Here is a 22,006-nt window from a genome sequence, read left to right as displayed (position 1 = left end):
TAGAATATAGAAGATGGGATGTTGGAACTACAAGAGACTCTAGAACACAGGACATAGAGCGCCGGAACATTTGAACATAGAACACTAAAGCTGAAAATAAATGTTAGAACAACAACAAAAAAATGCTGCAACTGAAAAAGGGTTTAGAACATAAAATATTGGGACTAGAGGATTCTTTAAGCAAAAGAACATAGAATGTGAGAACTAGACAAGTCCTTGGCAATCAAAAGTTCCGATTCTAATTTCCATTCTCTGGAATCACTGGTCTGTCCGTGTGTCTACGGCTCCCAGACAAACGTCGTTATCGGGGGAGAGCGATGGAGGCTACATGGACATGAGGAAGGATGACTGTGTGGACTATGTACCGATGCTGGGCATGAAGGGAGAGATCATGTATGTGGATATCGAATCCTCCAACTACAGCTCGCCCTATGATAGCTTCGCACCCTCTGGTAGGTAAAGAAGGAGCAATCTCAAGCCCCCGGGACAGGGGAAGTGGGGAGGGAACTTTAGTTTCTTTGGGTGAAGAGAGGGCAAAGGGAAGCTGAAGGATGACATGCTGAAGCAAGGGGCATTTAGTCTAGTCATCAATAAGAACTTCCTGACATTTCAGGTAATTGAACTTTAAGACGAGTACCAAAAGAGAAGGCAGAATCTTTTTTTTTTTTTTTTTTTTTTAATGAGTTTTGAAAGATCAATTCCAGTGGCCCAGGGGGTTGCAGTCTTGTCTTAAGTCAAGGAAATGAATTATCCTTCATGGTCATTACTGGCCATGGACTCTCTGTCTTTCTGCTGGAGAGACACTAGGGGGAGATCAAGTCAGCTCATAAAGTCCAAATGCTAGCAGACATCTGAGCAGTTTTGCAATGAAAACCACTGAATGTTATACACCCTCTCCCTTCCTTACCCTCCAGTTCCTGAAAGATCCTACAGAGCAACCCTGATCAACGATTCCCCTATCCTCAGCTACATGGACCTCGTGGGCTTCAGTTACCAGGTGGCCAATGGCATGGAGTTCCTGGCTTCCAAGAATGTATGTATTGTGGATTGGTTTGGGGAAGGAAACAGGAATAGCTGACATTTACATCGAGCTTTAAAAAAAAAAAAAATTGTTTTATATACTCTTATCAGTCAACTGATCAACAAGCATTTATCAAATGTCATATAGGGCATTGGGCTTGCAAAGAAAAAAACTGCTACTGCCCTCAAGGAGCTTACATTCTGTCAACTCAGTATGAAAAACCAGTGAGAATATGTCTCCTGCATGGAAGTAGGAAGCTTCCTGACCCTAAAATTCCAGATCATTAGTCATTTTACCATAGAATATCATGTTTTATTGTTGTTCAGTTGTTTTACTCAGTTGTGACCACATTCAGGATTTTCTTGGCAAAGATACTGCTTTGCCATTTCCTTCTCCAAGTCATTTGACAGATGATGGGCTAAGTGACTTGCCCAGGGTCACACAGCTAGTAAGTGTCTGAGGCTAGATTTACACTCATGAAGATGAGTCTTCCTGGCTCCCGACCTGGTGCTTTATCCACTGTATCACCTGGCTGAGTTCAAATCCCACTTACAATGCTTGATACTGATGCTTTGGAATATTGGGCAAGTTACTTTACCATCCTGGACTTCAGTTACTGCCCTTCTGCCCTTGCCCTTAGACATCCCAAAGGATGTCCACCAATCAATCAATCAACAATTAGAAATTAAGCAACTATTGTGTGCCTAGACATCTATCATAAACATTAGGTAGAAGAGGTGTAAGACCTGCAATTATTACTCTGAAGTATCTTACCATCTAGGTGGGGAACTTTTAACTGGAAGCATATGATTAAATGATAGCTACCTGGCACAATGGATAGAGCACTGGGCCTAGAGTCAGGAAGACCAGAGTTCAAATCCTGCCTCAGACACTTACTGGCTGTTTCACTCTAGGCTAATCATTTAACCTCTGTCTGCCTCAGTTTCCTCAAGTGTAAAATGGAAATAATAATAGCATCTCTCTCCTCAGGTTGTTGTGCAGATCAAATGAGTTAATATTTATAAAAAACTCTTATTATAGTACCTGATACATAGTAGATAGGTTTTAAAATTTTTAATTGTTTTAAAATTTAAAAGTAATTTAAAAATTAAAAACAAAACAAAACAAATCCGTGACAGCTAAGTGGCACAGTGGATAAAACACCAGCCTGAAGTCAGGAGGAACTGAGTTCGAATCTAGCCTCAGGCATTTGACATTTCCTAGCTGGGTGACCCTGGGCAATCGCCTCAGCAAAAAAAAAAAATTCCTGCCTTCCTGCCTTCCTTCCCTCCTTTCCTCCTTCCTTCCTTCCTTCCTTCCTTCCTTCCTTCCTTCCTTCTTTCCTTCCTTCCTTCCTTCCTTCCTTTCTTCCTTCCTTCCTTTTTTCCTTCCTTCCTTCCTTCCTTTTTTCCTTCCTTCCTTCCTTCCTTCCTTCCTTCCTCCCTTCCTTCCTTCCTTCCTTCCTTCCTTCCTTCCTTCCTTCCTTCCTTCCTTCCTTCCTTCCTTCCTTCTTTCTTCCTAAATATATAAATACATATTAGAAGTGCTATAGAACTTTAGATAAAAAAGAAATTAGTATGAACTTGAGTAATTCTAACTTTTTCATATCGTACTTTAAAATTTACAAAATACTTATATATTTGCAAAAGCTTCTCCTTCTACATTAAATTTACAAAACTATTCTCTCTCTCTGTAACACACAGACACACTGTGAATAAGGTAGCATTTAAAAAGAGTTATTCCTATTTTACAGACAAGAAAACTAATATTCAAAAAGGTTAAGTACTTGCTCAATGTCATGCAGGTAGTAAGCCTATAACCCAACTCAGATCTCCTGATCCTTAGAGCCACCTTTGTTTGTCTTCACCTTGCTGCATCTCAGGGGAGTCTTTCCTGAGTAAAACCCAGGTGGGATAGGTATAAATGAGAGAGAGAGAGATGTCTCAGCAGAGCAGAACAGCATGGACATAAGCCCAGAGGTGTTAGAGAATAGTATCTTCATGGAGCAAAAGAATCTGGGAGGAAGGGGAGACAAAGCTGAAGGATGGATTAAAGAGTGGGCATGCTAGAAAGATAACTCTGTAGTGTAGTGAGTGTAATAGCAAAGGATTTAAAGTGAGATGAACTAGATTCAAATCATTCTATTTATTTCTACCTCAGTAACTTTGGGAAGCAGAGGCTCTGAATCTTACCATCCAGAATTGTTGTGAGGGTCACAGTTTTTTCATCTCAAAATGGGGGTTTGGGTTACATCATTTCTAAAATCTTTTCTAAGTCTAATTGTCAGGAGAGAAGTTGCTGCTTAGGATCATAGAATTTATAGCTGGAAGACTTAAGAGATTGTGTCCTACCTCACTCACTTTACAGATGAGGAAACCAAGACCTAGAAAAGGGAAGCAACTTGCCCAATGAGTAATGGAGTATGGATGACATCATTCCCTACAAGTTCCTGTCCCTGGTCTAGTCTGTAAAAGGAAATAGTTTTTAACCATTTCAGGTGTGCCTAAAGCCCAGCATCGCAGAATCTCCCTTGTATTTTTTACTCTCATCTCTTATGGTTCAGAAGACTATTAAAATGTAAGCTCCTTGAGGCAGGGACTATATTTTCACTTGCTTTGTATCCCTAGTGCTTAGCACAGTTTCTGGTACGCAGAATATGCTTATTAAATACTTGTTGACTAATTGACTGACCCCACTCCAGTTTACTATTCTGGGTTATAGCCTAGTTTCTAAATCTGGCTTAAACCTGACTCCTTAAACCTGGCAGTGTGTCCACCGAGACCTGGCAGCCAGGAACGTGCTCATCTGTGAGGGCAAACTTGTGAAGATCTGTGACTTTGGCCTGGCCCGGGACATCATGCGTGACTCCAACTACATCTCCAAAGGCAGTGTGAGTAACTTCTCCATTCTTATCCCAGAGGGCTTTGAGAGACAGACAGACAGAAAGACAGAGACAGACAGATAGATGGAGAGAGAGAGACAGAAACAGAGACAGACAGGGAGGCAGACAGAGAGAAAAAGGAAAAGGAGAAAGAAAGGAGAGAGGGAGAGAGAACATTTAATAAACATTTATTAAACACTTACTATGTCCCACGCACTGGACAAAGCGCTGGTGATACAAATACAAACTTACAAGATAATCTGTACTCTCAAGGAGCTTACATTCTAATCGATGATGACAACAGATCGAGGGGAGCTGGAAAGGGAATGGGGTACACTTTCATGGCACGGAACAGAGATAGCCCACAAGTGAAGTGGAGGGCTGGTTCCACCCAAGAAGTGAAAGCTCCTCTATCTAAGCCCTGTGTTCCAAGAACAATGGCCAAAGTTGGGGAGGTAGGGCAGGGAGAGACGAAGATGGTAATCAGAGTGTTGGGTCAGTCTCCTTCACCTGCAATAATGGAGGCTTCTGGACATGTGGACCTTTGTTTGGGCTCTTGGTTGAAATTAATGGTGTTAATAAATGGAGGTAATATCTGCCTTACCTTCCTCACAATGATGCGGATTTCAAGTGGGATAATGTATACAAACCTCCATCAAAGTCTGCTAATAAATTTAACTTCCAGGCAGGAAGGGGATGAGCTTTCTTGTAGTGGAGCTCCAATCAAGCTTGACTTCTTCACTTTATTTCCTGACTTTCCTGACTTGTCTTCCTACGCAATGGAGGGTGGGGTGAAGGCTCTCTCCACATCCCTGCAGCTGTTACTACTCCATTCTTGGCCTCCTTCCCCTGAGTCATCAGAAGCAAAGGGTGGAGTTTCCAAAAAAGCTAAAGGAAAGAAGGGAAAATATAGAAATCTGCAAAATTCAGAACTCATGAGCTATAGAACATGAAGATCTTATCCTAAAATACCCTTGCCTGTCCATGGAAATCATACCAGTTTTCTGGGCAGGAAGGAAAAAAACAACATTGGCTCAGTCCCTGTGTGATCCTAGGCAAGTCACTTAATCTCTGTCTCCCCCCATCCCACCCCCATCCCCACCTCAGGTGCCATTTTCTCATAATAAAATGAAGAAAGTTGGACTAGATGGTCTCTAATAAGAGTTTTTTACTTTCTCTGTGTCCTGGACACTTTCACATTTTGATAAAGCCTATGGAGTCCTTCTCAGAAAAAATATTTTTAAATGTATGTAAAATAAAACAGAAAATTACAAAGGAAATTAATTGTATAGATATATAGCCATCTATCTATCTATCATGTATCATCTATCTATTTATCTATCCATCTATCTTAAAAATCACCAGTTAAGGACTCCGGATTGGTTCAATGATCTTATGATGCTACCTGAATGATTTTGAATAGTTCATTTCCTCTTTATGAGCCTCAGTTTCTTTCTCTGCCAAATAAGGAACTAGAAGTTTGCTAAGACCATTGGCAATTCTAAATCCTTTCATCATTTTCCATTCACTTCCAATCTTGTTCTGGTCCCTTTCAATGACTGCTGCCATGAAGTCTGAAGTCAAAAACCTGGTTCATTTCCTCATAGCTTCTGAAGCATATAGAGGACTTTTAAAGAAAAAAGACAGAAAGAAAGAGACAGAGACAGAGAGAGACACAGAAAGAGAGAGTAAGTACAAGAAAGGGAGAGAGAGAGAGAGAGAGAGAGAGAGAGAGAGAGAGAGAGAGAGAGAGAGAGAGAGAGAGAGAGAGAGAGAGAGGGAGAGAGAGGAATTGATAGAGACAATGGTTGTTTAGCAGGGTGCTTAACAATTCTCTAGATGTACTTAGTACTTACTACAATTCCACAAGATTCACACCTTTAAGAGAGCATATATAAGCTAAGAGCCTCAACCAGGATGGACTCTGGGAGATTGAGAAGCCAGGATTCAGTTGGGCAGAAAGAAGGAAGACAGAGAAGTGGTGGCAGGCGGTCCTGTGGAGAACACTGAAACCAAGATCCAGAAGCCTCCAGAAAACTAGCTGAGCCCCGATGAAGGAGATTATATTTTGGAAGAGACAATAAAGGATTTGGACTTTAATACTTCACTGCATTAGGGGTGACTACACTGAACTGAAACTAAGGCTGCCTCCAGAAGTCCCCCAAGAAACCTGCTCCTAGAGAATATTGTATTTTAGAGAAGAACATGAAGGAAGGAAGGAAGGAAGGAAGGAAGGAAGGAAGGAAGGAAGGAAGGAAGGAAGAAAGAAAGAAAGAAAGAAAGAAAGAAAGAAAGAAAGAAAGAAAGAAAGAAAGAAAGAAAGAAAGAAAGAAAGAAAGAAAGAAAGAAAGAAAGAAAGAAAGAAAGAAAGAAAGAAAGAAAGAAAGAAAGAAAGAAAGAGAAGGAAAAAAGGAAAGAAGGAAAGAAGGAAAGAAAGAAAGAAGGAAAGAAGGAAAGAAAGGAAGAAGAAAGGAAGGAAGGAAAAAAGAAAGGAAGGAAGGGAGGGAGGAAGGAAAGAAGGGAGGGAGGGAAAGAAGAAAGAAGGAAGAATGAAGTAAGGACAAAGGAAGGAAGGAAGAGAGGGAGGAAAGAGAGAAAGAGACAAGGAGAGAGGGAAGGAGGGAGGAAGGAAGGAAGAATATAGAAAGAAAGGAAAGGAAAGGAGATTAAAAGACCTGGCTTATCCTTTTCCATGCCTCACCTGTTTAATAACTCTCTGTTCCTTTTCAGTTTTAACCTGATGCCTTTTCTGGGCTTTCCTCAGAGCCTAACTAGGATGAGGTGATCAGACCTTTGTAAGAGGGTAGAGAAGTTTAGAGGACTCTGGAGGCACTTGACTTATAGTACTTAAAACAATAGAGTTCAGCATTTACTGAGCAAAAATTAGTTAGAACAGGAAAGGATAACAGCTGGACGCTGAATTTCCTCCCTCCTCCATGGTCAGAAGGGTTTTTCAAGCCCAGGCCCCACAACTTCATCGGTATATCCACCTCATTGACAGTATTTGAGGACATGCTTCATGCTGAGGAAAGGGAGGGAAGGAGGAAAGAGGAAAAAGCAGGGGAGAATACAAGTTGTTTTTCACCTTTGCAAAAGCTCCACTTCTGACCCAAGTTCAAATGAATCAGAACTATAACTCCGTGGCCCCTGCCACCTTTCCCCACCACCAGGGATCTGCTTTCTCCCCTTTATCACCACAAAGCTCTTAGACAATGTAGAGTGCCTCCTGTAATAGACATACACCATTTTCTCCAACCAATTGTATTCCTCACAAATAGGGACACAGGTCTGTGCCCACTCACTGCCCTGTGCCAGGTGACATGGAGGCAACTCAGAGAGACATTTAATTTAGTTAAATATGGTCCTTCAGCAGCCATAAATTTGTCACTGGTGAGCCTGTGTGGTTCTCCCTATGCTCTGAAGTAGATTTCCTCTCTAGGGGTCCCATAGGGAGCAAGACTATTACAGGACCCTGCCCCACCTCCATCCCTGACCATTACCACCATCTTGGACCACAAGCCCCAGCTGTCTAGCCTGGGACTTTTCCCATCAGTCTTCAGGATGGGGTTTACCATTGTCTCCCAACAGGAAATGAAACCTCAGTCCTTTGCAATCCTCCAGACCAGGCTAATTTCAGCAGAGTTGCTTAAGGGGATCTGCATCCTACCAACATCTGGGTTTCTGGTGCTGTTTCACGGAAACCTCATGGTGGTGGTGGGGGGAGATGAGGGTGATGATAACAACAATAAGAAAAATACCATTTTAATTGTGCTTTAAAGTTTGCAAATTATTTCATGTGTGTGTGTGTATATATATATATAATATTTCATTTGTTATTTACCACAACCTTGAAGATAGGTGCTATTATTAGCCTTGTTTAATAGATCAGGAAACTAAATCTGAGAAACGTTACACATACACACACACAGAGGTAACTCTGTGCTGAGTCACACAGTTAATAAGTGCCTGAAACAGGATTTGAACTCACTTCCTGACTCCTAGTCGACTCTGTGATTACAGTGTCAGCAGAGGTCAGATTCTGATCCCTTACATCATGCTCCAATCTTGATAGTGCAGAACCCTATCCCTAACAGCAAACCCCTTAGCTTTTCTCTCCATGGTGGCCATCTCCGCCAAGAGGCGACATGAAGATGTAGCCTGAAAATAGCTCTCCTTATCCCCCCAAAGGATACCCCCATGAGGTGCTAGGGGCAGAGAAGGATTTCCTAGGCTCTCCCAAATCTGAAATTAGGACACAGAACTAACTATAGTCTCAAGGAGATTTCACTGGGTGGGTCAATACTGAGAATGCAGTTAACAAACATTAATTTAGTGCTATGTGCCAGCATTGTGCTAAGTTCTGGGGTTTCAAAAGCAAAAAAGATATCGTCTCTGATCTCTTATTAGGAGAGATAACACCATATATAGAAGCATATACTTGACATATGCAAAGCATGAGGGCAATCAGGCATTCCCTGGAGACCTTTGTAAGCCCCCCCCCCACTTTGGGGAATGGTATTCTGGGTTCCATAACTTGTTCTAGGAGAGATAGTATCTAGTCATTTGTCTGGCAGCCTGGAAAAGGGTCTGAGACAAAGGACAATAACTTCCAGACATTGATTCTGCATTGGTATTAAACCCAAGGCAGGTTCTCGGTCCACTAGAAGCCTTTTAATCCCTGAATTAGCTGAGATGTCAGGGTTAGAGTTGTCTAGCTTTGAAAAAGGCCTTCATGTGTAAGAGTGATCATGGGTGACAGCTGTAAAATACAGTGAAAAGACTGTAAAATACAGTGGAAAGAGCTCTGGATTTGGAGTCAAGAGATATAAGTTGGAATCCCACTCTACTAGTGTCACTCATATATATAGATCACTGTAATGCCTCTAGGAACTTCCCCCTCTGTACAATGAGGAGATTGAACAAGATGATTCCTGAGAGTCCATGCCAGGTGTAGATCTCTGAATCTATGAACAATAATTATTCTGTCTGAAAATGTTCACCTTTTTCCTAGGTTTTTGGCTTAGAGGGCAAGGCTCTGTCCTTAGCTTCAATGAAGATGAAGAAGAATCTCCATAAAATCAGTGTCTCTCAGCCTTCTGTTGGGTGCAATACAGGTTTGTGGTAGAGCCCTCTTCCATACTAACTGGATCTCTTGTCTCCTAGACTTTCCTGCCCTTGAAGTGGATGGCTCCAGAAAGCATCTTCAACAGCCTGTACACCACCCTGAGTGATGTGTGGTCCTTCGGCATCCTCCTCTGGGAGATCTTCACCCTGGGTATGGGATCTGCCTACCCATCACTTCTCTGGAATGTCCCTTGTGATTTTTCCTTTGCCGTTCCCCTACCAAAAAGGAAAGGGACCTTAGCTCTCCTTGACAGGACGGGTGTCCAGCTTTTTTCTGGAGGAGACTACCCTGAGCTCCCCTATTCCCATCCCATGTTCCCCAGTGCATACTTGTTTCCACATCCTAACCTCCTCCCACTTTCTGAAAGGGACACATTTATTCAGGAACTTGGAGGGGAGGGATTATGAGACATGTTTTCTCTTAACCTGTTCTGGAGAAGAAAGTCCTTTCTACGCCATTAATTTGAAGAAAAGAAAGTTCTGAAGGAACTTGACACTGGTTTTTCTAATACCTAAAGAGCTGTCATGTGGAAGAGATTAGAATTTTGGTAGTAACCCCCAGAAGACAAAATGAGAACCAGTGAGAGGAAGTCCTAGGGAGGTGATTTCAGGTCAGGGTGAAGGAAATTTCCTGACTGATCAGCAATGGAGTAGGCTACTTCATTAATTATTAAGTTACCCATCACTGGAAATATTCATGCAAAGACTGGGCATTGTAGAGAGTACAGGGTATTCTATTATTGGATTGTATTGGAGTAGATGTCCTCCTTTTGTGATTCTATTATTCTGTAATTACTAACATTCTTGGCATTTATAATTTGTGTGACCCCTTTCAAATCTCCCAGTCTCTCTGGGTCTCAATTTTTCCATGTGTGAAACAAAGCGATTGTTCTAAATCAGGAATGAGGAACCTTTTTTTCTTTCCTGCCAAGGGCCATTTGGATATTTATAACATCATTTGTGACCATAAACAATTATCAACTTATAGAACCCAAGCTATATGAGGTTGTAGTACCTAGCTTTCAGCTCATCATCACCTGCAGTTGCTTTAGCAAATGATATCCTGGGCCTTATACAGAGAGACATTCCTCACGCCTGTTCTAGAAAATCATATTTTACAGTTCTATGCCACTAGAATAGCTCTAAGGTTCTTTCCAGCTCTGATACCCTGCAACATCTAAGATTCTGTGATTCTTTGTGTCTCTGACAGGTGGCACCCCTTATCCAGAGTTGCCCATGAACGAGCAGTTCTACAATGCCATCAAGCGTGGCTACCGCATGGCCAAGCCCACTCATGCCTCCGAAGAGATGTGAGTGTGATCTAAGGAACTTGGGATCTCCAACTCCCTCCCTGCCTGCCTACATTCCTTATTTTTAACACCAGCTTTTGATCCAAGTGGAGAGGCAGATTATGGATTTCCCCTCAAACTCTCTTCTTTCTTCCTCAGCTATGAAATCATGCAGAAGTGTTGGGAGGAGAAATTCGAAATTCGACCCTCCTTCTCTCAGTTGGTCATTCTGATGGAGGGCCTCCTGGGGGAGGGCTACAAGAAGGTAAATTGTGGCCAGTGGCCTTGTTATTCATACTTTCAGAAGAGGGGGAGAACATTCTCAGCTTGAGATGGGAATGTGAAGAAGGCTTCCTGGAAGAGGGCTATCTCACACTCAAGCTGGGCTTTTATGTCTTTAAATAAGGATATGTAAAGCTGGAAGGAGTCACAGATCTATTTTTGCCTTGGGTTCCTGTATCAGACAGTCCAGCCTAACTCCTGAACTAAATGTTATCACCTCTTTTTCATAGTACAGTTCAGGTCAGTATTCATTAAGCTGCCATCTATGCGCGAGACAACATTCTGGACATCAGTGATACAAAGATTAAAAACAAAACTATCTTTGCCCTCAGGAAATTTAGTGGTGGATGAAATAAAAGCTAATTAAGCACAAGGCAGTTTGAGGAAAGAAAGAGCATTAACACCTGGGAGGGCCACAATGTCTGGTGCATAGTAGACACCTCATAAATGTTTATTTAATAAAGAAAGCTTGGGAGGTGGTGTCTGAACTGAGCTAGGCAGAGAAAAAGATAAGAAGTGGGAAAAATAAAGTTGAGGAGATTGACAAGAGATAGAAAGAGATCATGAGTCCATTGGAATGGAACTTAAAAGGAAGGATAAAAGAATAATTCAGGAGAAAAGGATGCTGGAAAAGCAGGTAAGAAACAGCCCCTTCCTTTACAGATTGAGGAGCATAGGGGAAACTTTTGAGCTCCTATGCCCTCTCATTGTGAGCTGCACCTGGCTTGATTGCCTTGCTCATCCCTTCCTACATGTATCATTGCCTAAGACAGCCTCCCCAGCTCTGTACCCCCTAAATGCCCCACAGCCTAATTAAAGGCTTATGGTTACCAGTAAATCTGGTTCATACTTGAGAACTTAACAGATTCACTTCTCCTTCTAAAGTCTTATTTTCCTTCTTTGTGAAAGGAGAATGCCCAGCTTCTTTTTCCATGCACAATCTCTTTTCACCCAAGAAATTTTTATATGACTCTAGGTATATAGGTATATAAAATAGATATACAAATCAAACATTTACTAAGAATGGATCATAATTTCTTGAGCCCTGCATTCAATTATGAAACCCCATATGGGATCAGAAACCACAGTTTAAAAAGCTGGGTACTGGAGGATGTAGCTAAAAGTCCTTTCTAGCTCTAATATCCTATGATTGATTCTGTGTCTCTACAAATGAGTTGGGAGAACATTTCCCCCTTGACTTCATTAAATAATTGTGTAGATAGAGGCAAAAGGGGAATGAGATCCAATGCTCAGAACAGTGGGGAAGCAGCCTGGGTCAGACCAGCCTCTTCAACAAAATTAATGAAGCTCTTCCCACCCCCTTTTGCTTCCATTTCATAGAAAGGGAGGCCCTGCCACAGTGGAGGCAGGAATGTAAGTCATAAGTCCCCAGCTCCGGCTGCTTTGGAGATCCTAATCTCATGGAATACTGATTAGGCTAAGTCTGGACTTTGCTCTGAAGCCAAATAAAATGAGATACAGGACAGAGGCGGAGATGCTCTGAAATGTAGTTATCAGAATCACAGCCCATGCAATGTTGAAGCCAGAAAGGATCTCAGAGCATAATTTATTGGCGCTCCAGCCAATGCCAGCTCACTCACCTTACCCCTTTCCCCCCCTCATTCCCCATGGGAGCAGAAGTACCAACAAGTCGATGAAGAATTTCTAAGAAGCGACCACCCGGCCATCCTGCGTACCCGAGCCCAGCTCCCTACATTTGGTGGCCCGAGGGGCCCCCTTGACACCAGCTCTGTCCTCTACACGGCTGTGCAGCAGAATGAAGGGGACAATGATTACATCATCCCCCTGCCAGACCCTAAGCCTGAAGGACCCGAGGCAGCCCCACTAGAGAGTTCCCACAGTCTCGCCAGGTAAGTGAGCGTTCCTTCTTAGACAATTGTCTCCTGCAAGGATTTCTAGCCTCAGTGTAGTCTGTCCGTCTTGAGTTTCCACTATGGACAGAGAGACCTGTCTAGATGGAGCAAGGGGACACCATAAAGATGATAGATGGGGACCAAGAAGAAACAGACATCAGTCAGCAATCAGACTGGCTCTCTAAGACACTCCCAAGCACATAATCCTTTCTTGTACTTTCTCTCTCTCTCTCTCTCTCTCTCTCTCTCTCTCTCTCTCTCTCTCTCTCTCTCTCTTTCTCTCTCTCTCGATATATATATATATATATATATAGATTTATACATAGATAGATAGATAGATAGCTATAGTTATAACTATATAGATATAGATAGACACTATATATATAGTATCTATAGTATTTATATATAGATACTATATATCTATCTATAGATCTCTTTCTCTCTAAATACATATATAGTAACTATAGATAGATATATAGTAACAAAAGTCTGACTAGATAATGGTCCATATGAAAAAGGACTGAAAAGGTTCCAGGACCTCAAGAGCAATATGAGTCATTTGGGGGAGCATGGAGCTCCCTACAGCTAATGTGAACTTAGACTGCTGGAAGAGAAGCCAAAGGTCCTCCACAAAGGCAGCAGTCACCCCGCTGTCCTCTGTTCCCGTTGGATTCCACCTGGAGTATCATTTGGGTATCGTGTTTTAGGAAGACTATTGACAGATGGGAGCATTTCAGGGGAGGGTAAATCGGGAGCTGCCATACTTCCCTGCTTTCCCTCACTGGTTCTTCACTAGTCTGGCTTTCTTTCTAGCTCTACCCTGAATGAAGTCAACACGTCATCCACCATCTCCTGTGATAGTCCCCTGGAGCTTCAAGAAGAACTAGAGCCCGAGCCAGAGGAGCCTGAGCCAGAGCTGGAGCCAAAGCCAGAGCCACAGCTAGAGCAAGAGCCAGAGCCCAGTCCAGGGCAGCCGGAGGTGGAGGATAGCTTTCTGTAGCTGGGCCCACCCAGGAGAAGAGCAGGCACCCCCACCCTGTCTCTGCTCTACAGACTCTCCTTTATTTCTCCTTCCCAGATGAATGCTGGTGTCCCAGTTGGGCGAAGAAAGGAGGTGATGGCCGGGCCTTTTCATTATGGGATGGAAGATTTCTAGCCTAAATGTGGCAGGGACTGACTGATCTGCCTCCACGAGGAGCCCCCTGGGCTCTTTCCCAGCCAAGAGTTTTCCCTTAGGAAGACAAGGCAAGGGGCATTTTGCAGAGACTCTGGCATTGAATGTAGCTGCTTGGTCCCCTGCCCCTCCCTGTTTCAACACCCTCAGGCTGTCTGAGACAGTGATTCCCTGGGTAAATTAGGGGATTTTTAATCCTGTTAAGGGGGAGGGGAGGGGCATTGGTGAATGCTATTCAGTGTTGGAACAAGGACCTTAGAACATAGAGGAAGGTGTGGGCATCCACAGGCTGAGGAGATTGTCCCTCCTAACCACGCCAGCCTCTGGCTTTCAGACTTACCTAGCCCTGTATTGGCCATGCCTTGACTAGGTTCCTAGCAACTGTGCCTTCTGCCTGAGTCACTGGATGGCTGAGGTCTCTGCCTGCCTCTTGGGGAGAAGAAAATGGTGGAAAGGGAGGAGGAGAGTTCCTCCAGACTTTGGTGGAAGTGAGAGGGGCAGAGGACATGGGATCTTTGCATGAACATCATTCTGTGAACTCCCCGGCTTAACTCCAAAGGATCAGGTCATCTTCAGGGTCTCATCTTTCCTGGAGGCTTGGTCAGAAATCTCTCCTCCCTGAAAGAGAAGAAAGGTACATTGGAAACATACAATCAGCCTTGAACTCCTCCCCACAAACCCTCCTGCCTCTGTGCCAGCTGGACTGGCCACTGCCTTTTGTATTTTTCCTTTGACATTTGGCTGAGGGTCTATAGAAGGGGGTTGTCTTCCCACTCTTTGGGCTTCTTTTGTTTCTTCTGATGATCCTAGTCCATCCCTGTCCAACTCTAGTCTTCCACCATCACCATGGGGTGGTGATCCAAAGCAGGATTGATGGGTGGAAATTTCAGGAAAGAAGACCTGAGCTCAATTCAAGGAAGACTTAATGATCAGAACTGTCTCACAGTGGAAATGTCTCCCCTCAGAGGTCCTTATTTCCTGATCACTGCAGATGAACTGGAAGATCAGACAATAGAAAATCTATAAAGAGGAACAGGGGAGGGGAGGTTGGATTTCTGAAGTCCTTGCCAGTTCTCAGATTTGGCAGTTTCCTTTATCACTGAGCTAAGGGGTCCTTAGCAGAGCCAAGTTTGTGAGGCTGTTCTCTCCTCCCCAGTTAGGAGCTGGGGAAAACCTTGGGTTCCGAGAAGTCAAGATGGGGATGCCTGATTAAAGGCTATCCCCCCCCGCCCCCGGTGCTTACTATCTGGTTTATCTTGGGTAAGTCACTTAGCTTCCTGGTGCCTCACTTTCCTCTGCTGTACAATGGCCTCTGAGAACTGATCCAACTCTCGTGCAAGGTGATATTGGATGTTCTCCCACACACACACATCTGCCCCATATCCTTGGGCAGAGGTAGAGCCTCTCGTCCAGTGAGGTAGCTCCCTCTTCACCTGCCCCGAGTTCTCCTGCCCATGTAACCGGGTGATGTCCTCCATTGTCTCTATCCACTCACAGGGAATGGAGGTTACACTTGAGGTTGAAGTTAGGAACTACTGTCTTTTGTGGCTTTTTTCCTAACATCCTACGCCTTCCTTTATCCACTGACTCTGACTCTGACTTCCCCATCTCTCAGGCCAGCTGGGGGTCCTGAGCTTGGAAAGTCCCAACACTATGAAAACAAAAGATGGGGGGCTTCCCCTCTACCTGGCCCTTTTGAGGACATTTGCCAGATAAGCACATGCTCTCTCCTACAGCCAGGATGGTTTAGCTTCATCCAGCCTTTTTATGGAGGGATAGAACATTATCAGAGATTAGGATTCGGGGAAATCCATGATTTTGCCTGCTTCTGTGCCTCCTGGAGTCTGATCTTTGGCTAAGCCGTCCTGTCCTGGCCAAGGCTTCTCTTGGGACTGCAAAATTGGAAATGGGTTTCATGATCATCTGACTGCCCTGTTCTGGAACCTTTCCTCCCATCCTCCATTAACCTGCTCAGGAGGGTTATGTGTCCAGAGATCCTGCTTTGTCCGTTGTTTGTCTTTTCAGAGAAGCAAGGTTCAGTTTGTCCATTTTCTCTCCTGCACCAGCCCTGTGCATATATAGTATAGTAGAAATGCTGGGGTAATTGGGTTAGGGTTTCTCTGGACCTCATGGCTAAGGGTAAAGGATCTGCCTGTGAGACAGTCTGGAGTGCCCCACGCACTGGGCAGTGACTGGCTGACTCATTCCATTATCCATGGAGTTCAGAGCTGTCTTGGGCTTACAATGAATTCTATTTCCTACCCCCTCAGTTCATCTGTGCTCCCCCTTGCTCCCACTTCCACCCATGCTAAATCTAAACCAAAAGGACTTTTAAAACTAGTTTCCTAAATAGAGGATGTAGTCCCTCTGACTAGATTGGAGTCAGGGGAGTGATCCAGTTGCCCTCTGGGTGTGGATCAGACAGAGGTCAGGGAGTAGGGGCAGTGACTGGGTAGGTGAGCAGGATGTAGGTAGCTCACTTAGCTACCCACACATGAGCATATGCACATAGAAATTCCCCTTCCTCCTTTTTCCGGGCTACCCCCACCCAAACCAACCTTCCAGAAGAGCCCCTTCAGATGCTCAGGCAGGAAGCAGCCCTGAGCAAACCCACTCAGAGCTTGTCAGTTCTCTACCTGGGCCCCTGGAGGGAAGCTCTACTTTGTGTCAGTTTGTATTTAAGACACGGTGAGGATCATGGTTGGGAGGGAAGGAAATCGGAGGGCACCAAGGTACCAAAGATATCATCACTGCTAGCTTACAGGTGTATACTTAAGACTCACAATAACTCACATTTAAACAACTGAGATACTATTTTTTACACACTCAACTTTACATATCTGTATATATTTTTTTTTTAAGGAAAAAGTTTTAATATTAAACATGGTGCTCTGGATCCTCTGGTTTGGCTGTTTCTTGCTAGGCCCTGCCTTGAAGGTTTTTGTGACAGTTGTGGAAGAGAAAAGGAAGAAAAGGAAAAAGAAACATATGTTAAATGCCCACTTTGTTTCAGGCCCTGCATTAAGCATTTTATAAATATTATCTCATTTGCTCTCATTCAACAACCTAGGGAAGTAGGTGCTATTATTCCCATTTTACAGCTGAGAAAACTGAGGCAGATAGAAGTCAAGTGACTTATCTAAGATCATACAACAAGTAACTATATTGAGGAAGAGTTTGAACTCCTAACTTCAGGTTCTACACTCTGTCCACTCTGCTCTATCTAGTGAGCCACTTTGCTTTCAGGAGTGCTGCCTCCTGAAAATACAGTATGACATCTCGAAGGCACTGTGTCCATTAAGTCCTTTAGGCCCTCCTTTACTCCCACCAATAATATCAATTGGCTGTCTACCATGGACTGTACCAGTACTGGGCAAGGAGGCTGGGTTCTGGACTTGTTTTGCTTCTAACTTACAAGGCAAAATTGGGCAAGTCCCATGTCCCCTCTGAACATCAGCTTTCTCACTTCTCAAAGAGGGACTATAATTTAGGGAGGCTCTAAGGTCAGATAAAAAAAATGCTCACACAGGTGAGAAATACAGATGAAATACAAATGCACAACTCTCAGAATTCCAGAACTTAGCATAGTAAAGCTAAAAGGGTCCCCAGACCATAGAACATGAGAGTTGGAAGGGGCCTTCAGACAATGGTTTCCAATCCATGAGCTATATACCCTTAGGGGACATGTAGTTATTTCTATGAAAGCTCTATACCCATACAAATATTTTCTCAAACTACAAGTACTACCATAATCTCATAACATAGAATGAAAGAGCTAAGAGGAAAAAACCATCCAGAACACTTTAAGGCAAAGAAGGTCTATATTCCATCAATAAGCTTCTATTAAGTGCCTGCTACAGGCCAATACTGGGCTGGATGCTGAAAGCACAAAAGACAAATGTGAAATATTTCCTACCTTCATGTATATTATGTTTCATTGGGGGCTATATTATATACATATGCAAATATATGCAAAATATATACTCAAATAAATATAAAATAATTATAAAAGTTGTTGGGGGGTAGGTAGGTCAAGAAAGGCTTTATGGAGAAAGTGTCACTTAAGCTGAGTTGAAGGAAATCACAGATTCAAAGAAGCAGAGGTAAAGATGTTCTGTAGTCCAAGGATGGATATAGTCTGTGAAAAGCACAGAGGAAGGAGTATCATGGGATACTCATAGGAGAGAGAGGAGGACAGTTTAGAGGAACCATAGAATTTCAGGGCTGGTAGATGATAGAATATCAGACTTGTTGTCAAGAAGATTCATCCAGGAGTTCAAATCTGGCTTCAGATACTTGCTAGCTGTGTGACCCTGGTAAGTCACTTAATCCTGTTTGCCTCGGCTCCTCATCTTCAATATGAGTTGGAGCAGGAAATAGCAAACCATTCCAGTATCTTTGCCAAGAAAACCCCAAAAGAAGTCACAATGACTGAACAACAACAATTTCAGGATGGGAGTAATATATGAAAAAGCATGAAATGTAGTTTGGGGCTGGGTTGTAAGAGTCTTTAAATGACAGAAAAGTTTAAATTTGATTCTAAAACTTATAGGGAGCTATTGCAATTTTTTAAAATGGGAGAGTGACATGGTCAGACTAGCACTTCAGGAAAAGTCGCTTTGGCAATTGTGTGGAGGAGAGGTTGGAGAATGGAGATTCTGGAGGTAGGAAAGTCAATTAGGAGGCCACTGAAATGGTCCAAGTGAAAGGTGATAGGGTGATGACCATGTGAGTAGAAGAAGAAAATCTTTCACTGAGGTAGAAGCAACATCATTTGGCAACAAATTAGATGTGAAGGTTCAATGAGGGCGAAGTGTTGAGGATAACTTCAAGATTTTGAAGGTGTCTCCACTTCCTTACCAGGAGATTTTTTTTTTTATTAATAATTTTTTTATTATATATATATTTTTTATAATATTATCCCTTGTATTCATTTTTCCAAATTACCCCCCCTCCCTCTATTCCCTCCCCCCCATGACAGGCAATCCCATACATTTTACTTGTGTTACAATATAACCTAGATACAATACATGTGTGTAAATACCATTTTCTTGTTGCACAATAAACTTTAGATTCCGAAGGTACATGTAACCTGGGCAGACAGATATTAGTGCTAACAATTTACATTCACTTCCCAGTGTTTCTTCTCTGGGTGTAGCTACCTCTGTCCATCATTGATCAACTGGAAGTGAGTTGGCTCTTCTTTATGTTGAAGATTTCCACTTCCATCAGAATACATCCTCATACAGTATTGTTGTTGAAGTGTACAGTGATATTCTGGTTCTGCTCATTTCACTCAGCATCAGTTGATTTAAGTCTCTCCAGGCCTCTTTGTATTCCTCCTGCTGGTCATTTCTTACAGAGCAATAATATTCCATAACCTTCATATACCACAATTTACCCAACCATTCTCCAACTGATGGACATCCATTCATCTTCCAGTTTCTGGCCACTACAAAAAGAGCTGCCACAAACATTTTGGCACATACAGGTCCCTTTCCGCTCTTTAGTATTTCTTTGGGATATAATCCCAGTAGTAGCGCTGCTGGGTCAAAGGGTATGCACAGTTTGATAGCTTTTTGGGCATAATTCCAGATTGCTCTCCAGAATGGCTGGATTCTTTCGCAACTCCACCAGCAATGTATCAGTGTCCCAGTTTTCCCACATCCCCTCCAACATTCATCATTATTTGTTCCTGTCATCTTAGCCAATCTGACAGGTGTGTAGTGGTATCTCAGAGTTGTCTTAATTTGCATTTCTCTGATCAATAGTGATTTGGAAACCAGGAGATTTTTTTAAAAAGAAAAACAATAAACAGGTGGATTTTAGTGGGAATATAGAGTTGGAAAACTCTTAGAATATAGAATGTCCAAACTGGATGGGATCTTGGAACAGAGAATGACAAAGTTGGAAGGGACCTTTTATGTAAAATTATTATATGTAATATCAGTTAAGCTTGAGAGAATTTTACCACTTCAAATATTGGAACTAGTAGAGAACTTATAGATCTTCTAGTACAGGTCCATGAACTTAAAAAAAAATATTTTGGTAACTATTTCTATAATTCATTTCCTTTTGAAATATTCCATATTTTATGTTATTCATTAAATATATTATTCAGAAAAGCTTCACCAGGGATGAAGAGGGGCCAAAAGGATCAATTATAAACATCATAAACAGTCAACCTACTCAAATCTACTCATTTTGTCTAGGAGGAGACTAAAACCCAGTGAAGAAATATGATTTACGGAGTGACATTGTCTAGTGGCAGATTCAGGACACAAACACAAGATTCTTAGCTAATCTTGGCCTCGTGTGCTTTCTACCACATGGGGCTACCTTTCTTTTTTAATTAAAACTTTTTATTTTCAAAACATATGCATGGATAATTTTCAACATTCATTCTTGCAAGACCTTGTGTTCCAAATATTTTTCCTCTCTTCTTCCCACCCCCTCCCTTAGAAGGCAAGTAATCCAATATCTATTAAACATGTGCAATTCTTCTATACATATTTCACAATCATCATACTGCACAAGAAAAATCTGACCTAAAAGGAAAAAACAATGAGAAAGAAAACACAAACAACAATGAAAAAAGTGAAAATGCTGTGTTGTGATCCACCTTGTTCCCACAGTCCTCTCTCTGGGTGTAGATGGCTCTCACAAGACCATTGAAACTGGCCTGAGTCACCTCATTGTTGAAAAAAGACATTCATCAGAATTGATCATTGTATAAAATTGTTGTTGCTGTGTACAATGATCTCCTGGTCCTGCTCATTTCACTCAGCATCAGTTCATGTAAGGCTCTCCAGGCCTTTCTGAAATCATCCTGTTGGTCATATCTTATAGAACAATAATATTTCATAACATTCATATACCACAACTTATTCAGCCATTCTCCAATTGATGGGCATCCACTCAGTTTCCAGTTTCTGGCCACTACAAAGAGGGCTGCCACAAACATTTTGGCACATACAGGTCCCTTTCCCTTCTTTAAGATCTCTTTGGGATATAAGCCCAACTTATCCAACACTGTTGGGTCAAAAGATATGCACATTTTGATAGGGGCTACCTTTTGTTATTAGTTTTGTCCTTTTTTTTTTTTTTTTTTTTTTTTTTTTGCTATAACTAAGAATTGTTTCTAGAGCAGTATGAGTGAAAAAATATATATATATATACAAAATATATACTCAAATAAATACAAGATATTTCAGGGAGGAAACTAACAGTTGTGGGGTGGGCTAGGGCCAATCAGGAAGGCTTTATGGAGAAAATGTCACTTAAGCTGAGTTTTAAAGAAAACTACAGATTCAAAGAAGCAGAAATAAAGATGCTATACAACCCAGGGATGGAGATAACCTGCCAATCGCAACTTGTCAGATGGTGCTGAGGAAAGTGGTTCTATGGGTCACCAGAACTGCTCCTCTCCCCATCCTTCTTGCTAGAATATTATCCAGCTTCCAATCAGTAGGGGCCTTTCCTTGCTTCCTTCCTGATTTCTCCTTTGGAATATCCATGGCAGGTTCCTGGCATTCATCAATGCCCCATGTGTTTGGGCTTATACTATTTAGTACAGCTCTAGCCAGGCTTGGCTAAGAATTGGGCAATCTCTAGAGGCAACTGGTGGAAGGCATCCTGCATGAGTTTGTGGTTGAAAGTCAGAATTGGAGGGACTGAGAGAAGCCTCAGAACTTGGAAAAGAAGAAGGAGCTAAAGAGTGAGTCAGCAAGGGGATGTGTGTGTGTGTGTGTGTGTGTGTGTGTGTGTGTGTGTGTGCAGGAGGGAAGGGGGTAAGGAGTAAGAAGAGGGAAGTAGAATAGAAGGAGAGCCAGGGAGGAAAAAGGGGGAGGGTAGCAAAATTAGAGCGGGTCCCCTGTGGGGGTTTGCATGAATGAGAAGGCAATTGGATCTGGGTAACATGGCCTTGGCAATGCCTAAAGTGAGCACTGGGGTGGTCCTTGTCCATGGAGAACAGGACTGCAATATGTCATCAGTATTCCTGGATGTGACCACGGGATCTGAATGAGGGAAGTGGTGGCAATTTGGGCTGTCCAGACCTATAAGTTGTTACCAGAAGATGTCTGTGTTCTTTCTTCTAGTCAGGTTATGCAGAGCCCCTGGCCAGCCCACACACAAAATAGGCTGGCAAGCCAAGTTCCTTATCATCTATTGGGTGGGGGATGCAGCACACAGTCAGGAGACTGCAGAAGTGGGGATTCTTCATGGATCAGCCTGAGGCTCCGCTTCCAAACCTGGTGACTCTGGAGTCCTAATCCACTGAAGCCCTTTTCAGAAAAAAGGATATAGAGATATTAGGGAAGAACTGATAGCATCCTTTTAATTCAGGTCCAATGTTAGGAC

At 42.7% G+C, this 22,006-nt stretch overlaps 1 protein-coding gene across 3 annotated transcripts in view; it reads left to right on the top strand.

Annotated features, from left to right (window-relative positions):
• PDGFRB (platelet derived growth factor receptor beta) overlaps nucleotides 1-16,541 on the top strand; it is a 68,402-nt gene extending 51,861 nt beyond the window's left edge. For all 3 annotated transcript variants that reach the window (XM_074291761.1, XM_074291759.1, XM_074291760.1), the window contains exons 16-23: nucleotides 292-452; nucleotides 915-1,033; nucleotides 3,789-3,911; nucleotides 9,066-9,177; nucleotides 10,237-10,336; nucleotides 10,475-10,580; nucleotides 12,236-12,468; nucleotides 13,285-16,541. In XM_074291761.1, coding sequence (XP_074147862.1) covers nucleotides 292-452; nucleotides 915-1,033; nucleotides 3,789-3,911; nucleotides 9,066-9,177; nucleotides 10,237-10,336; nucleotides 10,475-10,580; nucleotides 12,236-12,468; nucleotides 13,285-13,471 — 1,141 coding nt within the window. In that variant the 3' untranslated portion in view covers nucleotides 13,472-16,541. The remainder of the gene's footprint in view (nucleotides 1-291; nucleotides 453-914; nucleotides 1,034-3,788; nucleotides 3,912-9,065; nucleotides 9,178-10,236; nucleotides 10,337-10,474; nucleotides 10,581-12,235; nucleotides 12,469-13,284) is intronic.
• Nucleotides 16,542-22,006: the final 5,465 nt, after the last annotated feature.

This window comes from Sminthopsis crassicaudata, chromosome 2 (genome assembly GCF_048593235.1).
Source record: "Sminthopsis crassicaudata isolate SCR6 chromosome 2, ASM4859323v1, whole genome shotgun sequence".
Lineage (NCBI taxonomy): Eukaryota > Metazoa > Chordata > Mammalia > Dasyuromorphia > Dasyuridae > Sminthopsis > Sminthopsis crassicaudata.
The sequence above is the reverse complement of the archived record's forward strand: the minus strand, read 5'-3'. Positions and strand labels throughout refer to the sequence as shown.